The following is a 12,162-nucleotide window of genomic DNA, read 5'->3' on the forward strand; positions in this document are numbered from 1 at the left end:
TTTGAAGGAAAGCCCAGGCTATGCACAAAGTATTATTAGAATATGAAGGACAGAGAGGGGATGTAGTGAAGTGGGCACAGATGATGAAGAGCCTGGAATGGAAGGCTAAGTTAGATTTCACTTTATTGACTGACAAGTCAGAGCCAATGCACAGAAAACAACAGCCAGAGTTCTAGATTAGGATAAGTAACGTGGATTAAAGAAGGGAGAAACTGGAAGTGGGGAATGTAATAAGCCATTTTAAGTGGAAGTTAAGCAAAGACCTGAATTCAGTAGGTGGTAGTGGGAATGGAAAAGAGAAATAAACAAGAAACACATGTGAGGCACTGGGAAAGTAGACTTGTGAGCAAATGGTGACTTATATGGCTGAGAAATTCCCCACTGAGGAATTAAATGAATGACGGTGCAATGGCAAAGTCAGAGGGTGAGAACTGGCTGACAGGGAAAATGGTGACTTTGGTTTGCACATACTGAATTGGAGCAGGCAATCACTTCTCGGAAGGGGATATCAAACAGGCAATTCCGAGTGTGGCACCACAGCTCATGACAAAACTTGGGGCAGGGAAAACTCAAGCTTCTAGAGTAGATGAAATTGCAGAAGGACAACACAGATAAAGAAGAAATGAACATACAATAGACTGATACTTAAATGCTAATGCAAAACGTGTATTAGCCAACAGGTGTGTAAAATTTTAAAAATTCAAATTTATTAGGTTTTATTAGTAACACAATTACACAGACTAAAGTTCAGGAATTCATCAATTATGGTCACCAATATGTGCTTCTTGTGGCGTTTTAAACTTATTTCTCACGATTGAAATTGATTTACAGCATAGTTGGACTTCATACATAGCTTCGTAATATGAATACAACAGTCTTCCATCCATAAAATTAATGAAAACTTATCTTCCATGAAAGGCACATAAAGAATCTAAACTAACACATTTGAAGAATTTTGTTAAGAAATTTTTGAATTTCTCTACATTACAAAGAAGAAAAACAAATCCCCCAAATGAAACGGTTATACATACACTTGCGCGCGCGCGCACACACACACACACACACACACAACCACAAAGAGAGACTTCAACAAAATGATAGCACACAACTAAATTTAGAAACTACTTACCCATGAAGCTTACTGAAAGACTAACTTTTTCAAGATGAGTAAAAAAGAGAAGTAGGGTATGGAATGCTGTTCACTTTGCTGAAATGAGGTCATAGAGACACACCATGAATAATTAAAAATGACTATCAAAATTCAGTATATAGCAGAAATGTAACACTACTTGAGGATACACACAATCACTGACTTAATTAAATACTGTTACTCATTTTCTAAGTGTAATTGCCCATTTCATTCTCAGAAATAATAGCACAGTTTGGAAAGAAATAATACAAACTCAAGCAAGTGGAGGAAATTTGAATAATCTAAGGGAAAAAAGTAATTTTAACATAGCGTGATAATTAAATTTGAAACTAGTTACTTACATATATGAATTTAAAGCTTGCATTTTATCATCAGCAGAATATTCAAAGATCTTTCTTGTTATCTTCTAAACAAGGAGCTATCATGTATAGTAGGTACAAGGGGTTTCCCAAAGGAAATACGCAAATGAATGTCTCAAAATTCATTATGCTAACTTATTTTTTACCCACAAAAATGCTCTCACACCCACCTAAACTTAGTTATAAATAAAAATGTAGTTATTTAAAGTGTATAAAAATCTGGCATCACCTTTAAGGCAATGCATGAATACCATCCAAATATTAAAATTCAAAGTGAAAACAAACCAACCGAATAAAAATTAAGAATTTATAGTAAGTCTGTAAGTATATCCTCGAAAATCTGAAATTTGTTTTCAAACCAAATCTAATGTAGAATCAGATTAGCATGCATTCTTAAAAGAAAAACTGAAATGCATACAATGTTTAACTGATCCAAAGGCAGGTATACTCATCCACTTCAAGAACGTTTCAATAAAACACATTAAATTTAAAGAACAAATCATGTTATTAAAATAGTCTGTGCAATGTTTGTACAAATAACATTTTTATGATTACAAGTATACATATAATAGGACAAGGGCTGCAATGTGTCTTAATATTAATTACTGTACTTAAAAATTTACAGGACATGAACATAAATAAAGCTGTTTAAAACTGGCAAACATAATAGTCTGTCATTCAGTACAAAGTACTTAGTATTTGTTATTTCCCAAGGCATCACGCTAAAATCATAAGTTGCCACTCTTAATACCTAAAAGTAATGTGTAAAACTAAAGTCATAAATACATGTATACATACATTTGCATATTTACACTTACACAGAAGTCATCAATACACTAGAGTCCAGCTTTAACACTGCCCTTAGTTTGACACTGCAGGACCACCTCTCACATTTAAGAAAGGACCTTCCATTATTTTCAGTTTAAAAAAAAAAAAAAAAAAAAAAGGAACAATTTTGGTCAGGTCCCAGATGCATTTCCCATATACTACATTCTGTGTTGCTGCAAGACTCTAGTGTAGAGAGATCCACATATAAGTACTCATTTGGTTTGAAAATGCATTTTACCATTTACTGCAAAACTCAGAAGAGACCACAATCTTTTAGATTATTTTTTATGATGACATCTGTTACAGCATCGAAGACAAACTGCACATTCTTGGTATCTGTGGCACATGTGAAGTGGGTGTATATTTCCTTCGTGTCCTTTCTTTTATTGAGGTCTTCAAACTGACATTGAATATATGCAGCTGCCTCTTCATATGTGTTTGAGCCTGATATGGGAAAAGGAAAGAAACATAAGGCGAAGTTAAAATGAGTATACCACTAAGCAACATGGACCTTAAAATACTGAAATCAGTTTCTTATGTGTAAAATATGCGGACTCTATCTTATTCTTGAAGGGCAAAGACGATTATAAACTATTTCTTCTAAGTGAAAAATACCTAATGTTAATCACCCTGTAATGACTATAAGTTACCGTTAAAAAACAAACAAAACAACAAAAAGCACAGTATTCCATGTTCCCCATGATCTCTGTTCCTGCCTCAATCTCCAATTGTCAGAGTCTCTTTTTTTTCTAACCCCTTATACTCTACATCCTAACATGGAACCACTCAGTTTCCTTATGGTGGCACACTATTTCACTTCTAGCCTAGTGGCTGGATCAAGAAATGTTGGCCGATGCTGATAGGCATTTTTCATTGCCATTCCTATATATACATTAATTAGCATTTCTCAATTTTTGTATTCAAAAACTGTACAATGGTCTACAATGTGGTTTATGCCTATGAGGTTACAAAAAAGTGAATGACACACTTCTGCTTTCAAGTGACTGACTGAAGACTCCTGAGTACAACACTTTGATACTTGGCAGTATCTAAAGATAATCACACATACTCTGTGACCCAAGAGTTCAGTTTTCCAGGTGTATCCTTGACAGAACTATACACATATGTTCACCAGAAGACATATAAAGACTGTTAACAGCAGAACTTCTACTTTAGGAAACAACCCAAAAGTTCATTAACTGTAGACTGGCTAATAAATCCTGGTATATATTCATACAATGAGCTGCCATAGAGAAATGAGAATAAAAAAACGACTGCTACCCACAATATTATAGATGAGCTTCATAAACATACTGTTGAACAAATGAAGGCAGACACAAAACAGTATATACTGTAAACAAATGATGTTTAGAAAACAAGTTTGGAAACAATCAAAATTAATTGATGAAGACAGAAGTCATAATAGTGGTTACTCTCTGTGTGAGTAGGTGGGTGGATGGAAGTTGATCATTTAAGACTGGGAGGGGGTGGGGCTTCCCTGGTGGCGCAGTGGTTGCGCGTCCGCCTGCCGATGCAGGGGAACCGGGTTCGTGCCCCGGTCTGGGAGGATCCCGCATGCCGCGGAGCGGCTGGGCCCGTGAGCCATGGCCGCTGAGCCTGCGCGTCCGGAGCCTGTGCTCCGCGACGGGAGAGGCCACAACAGAGGGAGGCCCGCATACCACAAAAAAAAAAAAAAAAAAGACTGGGAGGGGCATGACAGGGTTTCTGGGGACCTGGAAATGTTCTATTTCTTGACCTGAATGGTGCATATATCAGTGTTTTCACTTTTTAAAATTCAATAAGTTTCACATTTGTGCTAAGCATGTGATTATCTATATACTGTATCTATATAGTTTATATATGTATACATATGATACTTCAATAAAATGTTCCCTTGACAAAAACTGTTAATTCTGTCTCTTGCAGTAAAAACACAAAATTATGTGCCTGGACTTCAAGGTCCTCTGTTACCCAGCCTGCTTGGTAAAGCCATTCTGAGACCCTCTGTTCCACATTTGAGGCTCACTCCATGTCAGGAGGAAACCTGTATTCGAAGTACCACCTGTGTTACTGCAGTGCTTCCCCTCCCCTGTACTTCACCAGTTGTTTTCATAGCTTGGCTACTCTAAGTAATGCTGCAGTGAACAGAGAGGTGCATGTATCTTTTTCAGAAAGTGTCTTCATTTTCTTCAAATAAATACCCAGAAGTGGAATTGCTGAATCATATGGTAGTTTTATTTTGAATTTATTGAGGAATCTCCATATTGTTTTCCATAATGGCTGCACCAATTTAAATTCCCAGCAGTAGGGTACAAGGGTCCCCATTTTTCCACGTCTTTACCAATGTGTGGCATTTCTTTTCTTTATGATAACGGCCATTCTAACAGGTGTGAGGTGATAGCTCATTGTGGTTTTGATTTGCATTTCCCTGATAGTGATGTTGAGCACCTTTTCACGGACATGTCGGCCACTGGTATGTCTTCTTTGGAAAAATGTCTATTAGATCCTCTGCCCATTTTAATAGTGAAATTGTTTTTGTTACTGACTTGTATGAGTTCTTTATACAGCTGGCCCTCTGTACCTGTGGGTTTATAACCAGCAAATATGGAGGACCAACTGTACTATGCCATTTTATGTAAGGGACTTGAGCATCCATAGATTTTGGTATCTATGGCAGATCCTGAAACCAATCTCCCAAGGATACTGAGGGATGACTATACATTTTTCGATATTAACCCCTTATCAGATAAATGTTTTGCATATATTTTCTCCCATTCCTTAGGCTGCATTTTTATTTTGTTGATGGTTTCCTTTGCTGTGCAGAAGCTTTTTAGTTTGATGATGTCACCCAACTTGTTTATTTTTGCTTTTGTTGCCTTTGCTTTTGGTGTCAAGCTTAAAAAAAAATCACAACTGTCAAGCTTACCGCCTGTGTTTTCTTCTAGGAGTTTTATGGTTTCAGGTCTTACGTTCAAGGGTTTCAGGTCTCACGTTCGAGTCTTTAATCTGTTTGGGTTTATTTTTGTGTATGGCGGAGAAAGCAGTCCAGTTTCATTCTTTAGCATGTGGCTGTCCAGTTTTCCTAACACCGTTTACCGAAGAGACTGTTCTTTCCCCATTGTATATTCTTGGGTCATGTGTCATAAATTACTTGATCATGTATACATGGGTTTACTTCTGGGCTCTCTGTTCTGTTCCTCAGATCTATGTGTCTGTTTTTTATGCCAATACCACACTGTTTGTTTTGATTACTGTAGCTGTGTAATATAGTTGGAAATCAGGGTGCATAGTGCCTCCAGCTTTGTTCTTCTTTCTCAAGATTGCTTTAGCTTTTGGAGTCTTTTGTGATTCAGAATTTTAGGACTATTCTCTTTCTGTGAAAAATGCCGTTAGAATTTTGAAAGGGATTGCAATGACTCTGTTAGACAACTTTAGGTAGTATGGACCTTTTTAACAATATTAATATTCCTCCAATCCATGGGCATGGAATATCTTTCCATTTATGTGTATCTTCTTCAATTTCCTTCATCTGTGTTTTAGTTTTCAGTGTACAGGCCTTTTCCCTCCTTGGTTAAATTTATTCCTAGAAACTTTGTTCTTTTAATGCAACTGTAAATCTGACTGTTTCCGTTTTTCTTATAGTTCATTACTAGTGTTAGAGATTTTTGTATACTGATTTTGTATCCTGCAACTTTACTAAATTCACTGATTATGAGTTTTAAGTTTTCTTGTGAATCTGAGATTTTCTATGTATAATACCATGTCTTGTGCAAATAGTGACAGTTTTACGTCTTGCTTTCTGATTTGGATGTCTTTTCTTTTTCTTGCTTAAACTGCAGTGGTAGGACTGGTAAATACTATGTTGAATGAAAGTGGTGAGACTGGGAAACCTTGTCTTATTCCCTATCTATCTTAGAGGAAAAGCTTTCAACTTTTTACTGTTGAGTATAATATCAGCTATAGGCCTTTATTATATTGAGGTACATTCCCTCTGTACCCATTTTGTTGAGTTTTTATCCTAAATGGATGTTGAATTTTGTCAAATGCTTTTTTTTTTTTTGCATCTGTTGAGATGATCATGTGATTTTTATCCTTCACTTTGTTTAGGTGGTGTGTTGCATTAATTGATTTGCAGACAGTGAACTATATGCTTGCATCCTCGGAATAAATCTCACATAGTTGTGGTGTAATGATCCTTTTAATGTATTGCTGAATTCAGTTTGCTAATATTTTGTTGAAGATTTTTGCATCTGTTTGTTTATCAGGGATATTGGCCTGTAATTTTCTTTTCTTGTGGCATACTTGCCTGGATTTGGTAACAGGGTAATGGTGGCCTGGTAAAATGAGTTATAGAAAAGGAGAGACTGCTTCCAATTTTGGAAGAGTTTAAGAAGGACTGCTAACAATTAATTCTTCTGTGTTTGGTAGAATTCACCAGTAAAGCCATCTGGTTATGAACTTTGTTTATTGGGAGGTTTTTGATTACTGATTCAATCTCCTTACTAACATAGGCTGTTCAGATTTTCTATTTCTTCATGATTCAAACTGGGTAGGTTGTATGTTTCTATGAATTTTTCCATTTTCTCTAAGTTGTCAAAATAAGTTTAAATTTTATCTCTTAAGTTGCTAGCAGACAAACATATACTCTACAAATCAAATTTTAACATATTAAATCATAATAAGGTTGGTACTCTGAAATTCTATATCAATAAACAATGTCTTCTTGACTCACAGAAGCTAATACAACCTCTAAATTAAAAACATGTTTTGAGAAAACAGCTTGCCCTGAGTGCATGGCTCAATTTGCTGTATCTATTGGGGGTAGCTAGTTAGATTATTGAATCCCTAGAACTATAAGATACATTCCTCAACTTGATTTTAAGTTTTGGAAAAGAATGACCAGGGGGAAGGTGACAAATATTTTCTAACGTGATAGAACTGTCCTGAATAAAGGTTAAGTACAGATGATAATCTGGTTCAATACTGGAGAATTGGGTGCCTGGTGATAAAATTCAAAGGGAGATAAAGGAGACTTGAATAAAAAAAAAAATAACATGAATTCAGTTGGAGTCTCAGGTGCTAAAAAACATGGATAGATTCAACAAGCAGTTGGAAATGCAAGCCTGAGTCTCAACAGAGAAATCAGAGATGACAACTGAATTTACCATGCTGAGAATAAATATGACTATGAAAGAATGGAGTGCTAGAAGATTATAAGACTGCAGATGGAATCTGGTGAAATGCCAAAATGTAAATAGATAAAAAGAGGAGAAGACAGGAGCAGAGAGAGGTAGGGGATAAACCAAGTGAGTAGTTTGGAGGCTACAATGGGTTCTCCTATAGCAAAGAGTAGCCACAGGGATTAAGAGTTGAGGGTGCAACAAGAGGTGACAGCATCAATACTTAGCGTGTGCAATGAAGTTTTTAATTATAGTCTTAACACTGGGACTATGAAAGAATTATGTAATACTCTCTTTGCTCAAAGAGCCTGAGATCAGTGATTGAGTCTTATTAACTTGACAACATACGAAAAACACTGTGAACACAATGCATACCTGGTAAAAAAAAAAAAAGAGCTAACAACTATCTTCTTGGCTGCTCTAAAAATCCCTGTAAGTATGTAATATTTGAGGATTGATTTGGGTCCTCTGGTAATATTAGCACCAAAGGGCTACTTCAAAATAGAAAATAACAAAGATGAACTGAAAGACGGAGCAAAGTAAAGGCCAAACTGAGCCACCTTGATTCTGGGTAACTTCAATCTTGGAATTAGAACTATAAATAATTTTATTCCTAACAAAGCACTAAAAATGTTTCTGAATAAGGTGACTTAGGACACTATGACTTTCAAAAAGAAAACAAAACTTTTAAAATAAGTTAATTCTGTGGAGTTATTTCAAAGTATAACTTTGCGATACATAAAAAGGGCTGTAGTAACGAGTAGGAGGATCATACTGACTGGAGACCCTCCTGCTTTGCCTCCATTGAAAATATGTAATTAAATGTATTCTGGTTGTTAATGTCCTGGATGCAGGAGTGCAACAGACTTGGGTCTGGATTTGGACTCTATTGCTTCATTAAATCACAGTGCTCTCACCTGCATAAGTGGGATGTAAAAGCACTGATATCATATGGTTGTTTTAACACTGCCTGTGAAAAGGCAGTGAATACTCACTGTACAATTTACTGAATACAAAATTGACAAATTTTGTTTATAATGAAACAACTTCTTGAGACTTGGGCAGCAGTGGGGGAAGCCAGATTCCACAACAGCAACAGCAGTGATCATGGCAAGAATCATGGCTTGAAGGCTGCCACGGGTGGTCTCATCTTCCTGCAGCTTCTAGACCCTCAGGCTTAGTGGAGCTGTTAACAGAGGCAGCGGTCACTCGGAGCAGCAAGTGTAGCACCACCAAGCTCCTTCCCCTGGAACTACCCTCAGCATCACAGCATCAAGATGCCATATGTCTCCGTGGGGCTGACAGGGACTGGGTGCGTGGGCCTGGAGTCAGGCCTGAGCTGCTGAGGTGAGAGAGGCGAGTTCAGGACACTGGACCACCAGAGACCTCCTGGCCCCACATAATGTCAATCAGTGAAAGGTCTCCCAGAGATCTCCATCTCAACGCTAAGACCCACCTCCACCCAACGGCCAGCAAGCCAGAGATCTCCATCTCAACTCCACCCAACGGCCAGCAAGTCCCAGTGCTGGATGACCCATGCCAATCAACTAGCAAGACAGGAACACAACCCCACCCGTTAGCAGACAGGCTGCCTAAAATCTGACCACCGGACGCTGCCCCTCCCACCAGAACAAAGGCACCAGTCCCCTCCACCAGGAAGCCTACACAACCCACTGAACCAACCTTACCCAGTGGGGGCAGACACCAAAAACAACAGGAATTACGAACCTGCAGTCTGCGAAAAGGAGACCCCCAAACACAGTAAGTTAAGCAAAATGAGAAGACAGAGAAACACACAGCAGATGAAGCAGCAAGGTAAAAACCCACCAGACCAAACAAATGAAGAGGAAACAGGCAGTCTACCTGAAAAAGAATTCAGAGTAATGACAGTTAAGATGATCCAAAAGCTTGGAAATAGAATGGAGAAAAATACAGGAAACGTTTAACAAGGACCTAGAAGAACTAAAGAGCAAACAAACAGAGATGAACAACACAATAAATGAAATTAAAAATTCTCTGGAAGGAATCAATAGCAGAATAATTGAGGCAGAAGAACAGATAAGTGACCTGGAAGATAACATAGTGGAAATAACTACTGCAGAGCAGAATAAAGAGATAAGAATGAAGAGAATCGAGGACAGTCTCAGAGACCTCTGGGACAACATTAAACGCACCAACATACGAATTACAGGGGTCCCAGAAGAAGAAAAGAAAAAGAAAGGGTCTGAGAAAATATTTGAAGAATGATAGGTGAAAACTTCCCTAACATGGGAAAGGAAATAGTCAATCAAGTCCAGGAAGCACAGAAGAGTCCCATACAGGATAAATCCAAGTAGAAACATGCCAAGACACATATTAATCAAACTATATCAAAAATTAAATACAAAGAAAAAATATTGAAAGCATCAAGGGAAGAGCAACAAATAACAAACATACAAAGGAATCCCCATAAGGTTAACAGCTGATCTTTCAGCAGAAACTCTGCAAGCCAGAAGGGAGTGTCAAGACATATTTAAAGTGATGAAAGGGAAAAACCTACAACCACGATTACTCTAGCCAGCTCGGATCTCATTCAGATTTGACGGAGAAATTAAAACCTTTACAGACAAGCAAAAGCTAAGAGAATTCACAACCAAACCAGCTTTAAAACAAATGCTAAAGGAACTTCTCTAAGTGGGAAACACAAGAGAAGGAAAACATCTACAATAACAAACCCAAAACAAATAACAAAATGCTAATAGGAACATACATATCGATAATCACCTTTAATGTAAGCAGATTAAATGCCCCAACCAAAAGGCACAGACTGGCTGAATGGATACAAAAACAAGACCCGTATATATGTTGTCTGCAAGAGACCCACTTCAGACCTAGGGATACATACAGACTGAAAGGGAGGGGATGGAAAAAGATATTCCTTGCAAATGGAAATCAAAAGAAAGATGGAGTAGCAATTCACATAACAGACAAAATAGACTTTAAAATAAAGACTAATACAAAAGACAAACAAGGACACTACAGAATGACCAAGGGATCAATCCGAGAAGAAGATATAACAATTGTAAATATTTATGCACCCAACACAGGAGCACCTCAATACATAAGGCAAATGCTTAACAGCCATAAAAGGGGAAATTGACAGTAACACAATTATAGTAGGGGACTTCAACACCCCACTTTCAACAATGGCCAGATCATCCAAAATGAAAATACGGAAACATAAGCTTTAAATGACACATTAAACAAGATGGACTTAACTGATATTTCTAGGACATTCCATCCAAAAACAACAGAATACATTTTCTTCTCAAGTGCTCATGGAACATTCTCCAGGATAGATCATACCCTGGGTCACAAATCAAGCCTTGGTAAATTTAAGAAAATTGAAATCGTATCAAGTATCTTTTCCAACCACAATGCTATGAGACTAGATATCAATTACAGGAAAAAAATCAGTAAAAAATACAAATACATGGAGGCTAAACAGTACACTACTAAATAACCAAGAGGTCACTGAAATCAAAAAACACCTAGAAACAAATGGCAGTGAAAACACGACAACCCAAAACCTATGGGATGCAGCAAAAGCAGTTCTAAGAGAGAAGTTTATAGCAATACAATCCTACCTCAAGAAACAATAAACATCTGAAATAAACCTAACCTTATACCTAAAGCAATCAGAGAAAGAAGAACAAAAAAACCCCAAAGTTAGCAGAAGGAAAGAAATCATGAAGATCAGATTTAAATGAAAAAGAAACAACAGAAAGATCAATAAAACGAAAAGCTGGTTCTTTGAGAAGAAAAACGAAATTGATAAACCATTAGCCAGACTCATCAAGAAAAAAAGGGAGAAGACTCAAATCAATAGAATTAGAAAGGAAAAAGGAGAAGTAACAATTGACATTGCAGAAATACAAAGGATCATGAGAGATTACTACAATCAACTATATGCCAATAAAAGAGACAACCTAGAAGAAATGGACACACTCTTAGAAAAGCACAACCTTCTGAGACAACCAGAAAGAAATAGAAATTGAAACTGTGATTAAAAATCTTCCAACAAACAAAAGCCCAGGATCAGATGGCTTCACAGGCAAATTCTATCAATCATCTAGAGAGGAGCTAACACCTATCCTCTCAAACTCTTCCAAAATATAGCAAAGGGAGGACCACTCCCAAACTCATTCTATGAGGCCACCATCACCCTGATACCAAAATCAGACAAAGATGTCATGAAAAAAGTTAATTACAGGCCAATATCACTAATGAACATAGATGCAAAAATCCTCAACAAAATACTAGCAAACAGAATCCAGCAGCACATTAAAAGGATCATACACCATGATCAAGTGGGATTTATCCCAGAGATGCAAGGATTCTTCAATATACGCAAGTCAATCAGTGTGATACACCATATTAACAAATTGAAGGAGAAAAACCGTATGATAAAACTAAGAGCTGGTTCTTTGAGAAGAAAAACGAAATTGATAAACCATTAGCCAGACTCATCAAGAAAAAAAGGGAGAAGACTCAAATCAATAGAATTAGAAAGGAAAAAGGAGAAGTAACAATTGACATTGCAGAAATACAAAGGATCATGAGAGATTACTACAATCAACTATATGCCAATAAAAGAGACAACCTA

General features: G+C 37.1%; 1 protein-coding gene across 1 annotated transcript in view; it reads right to left on the reverse strand.

Annotated features, from left to right (window-relative positions):
- Window positions 1–685: 685 nt before the first annotated feature.
- Window positions 686–12,162, reverse strand: part of GNAI1 (G protein subunit alpha i1) — a 94,358-nt gene continuing 82,881 nt past the window's right edge. Inside the window, exon 8 of the mRNA XM_007114507.2 lies at window positions 686–2,781. Within this exon, the coding sequence (XP_007114569.1) occupies window positions 2,591–2,781 (191 nt within the window). The 3' untranslated portion in view covers window positions 686–2,590. The remainder of the gene's footprint in view (window positions 2,782–12,162) is intronic.

The sequence above is a fragment of the Physeter macrocephalus genome, chromosome 5 (genome assembly GCF_002837175.3).
Source record: "Physeter macrocephalus isolate SW-GA chromosome 5, ASM283717v5, whole genome shotgun sequence".
NCBI lineage: Eukaryota > Metazoa > Chordata > Mammalia > Artiodactyla > Physeteridae > Physeter > Physeter macrocephalus.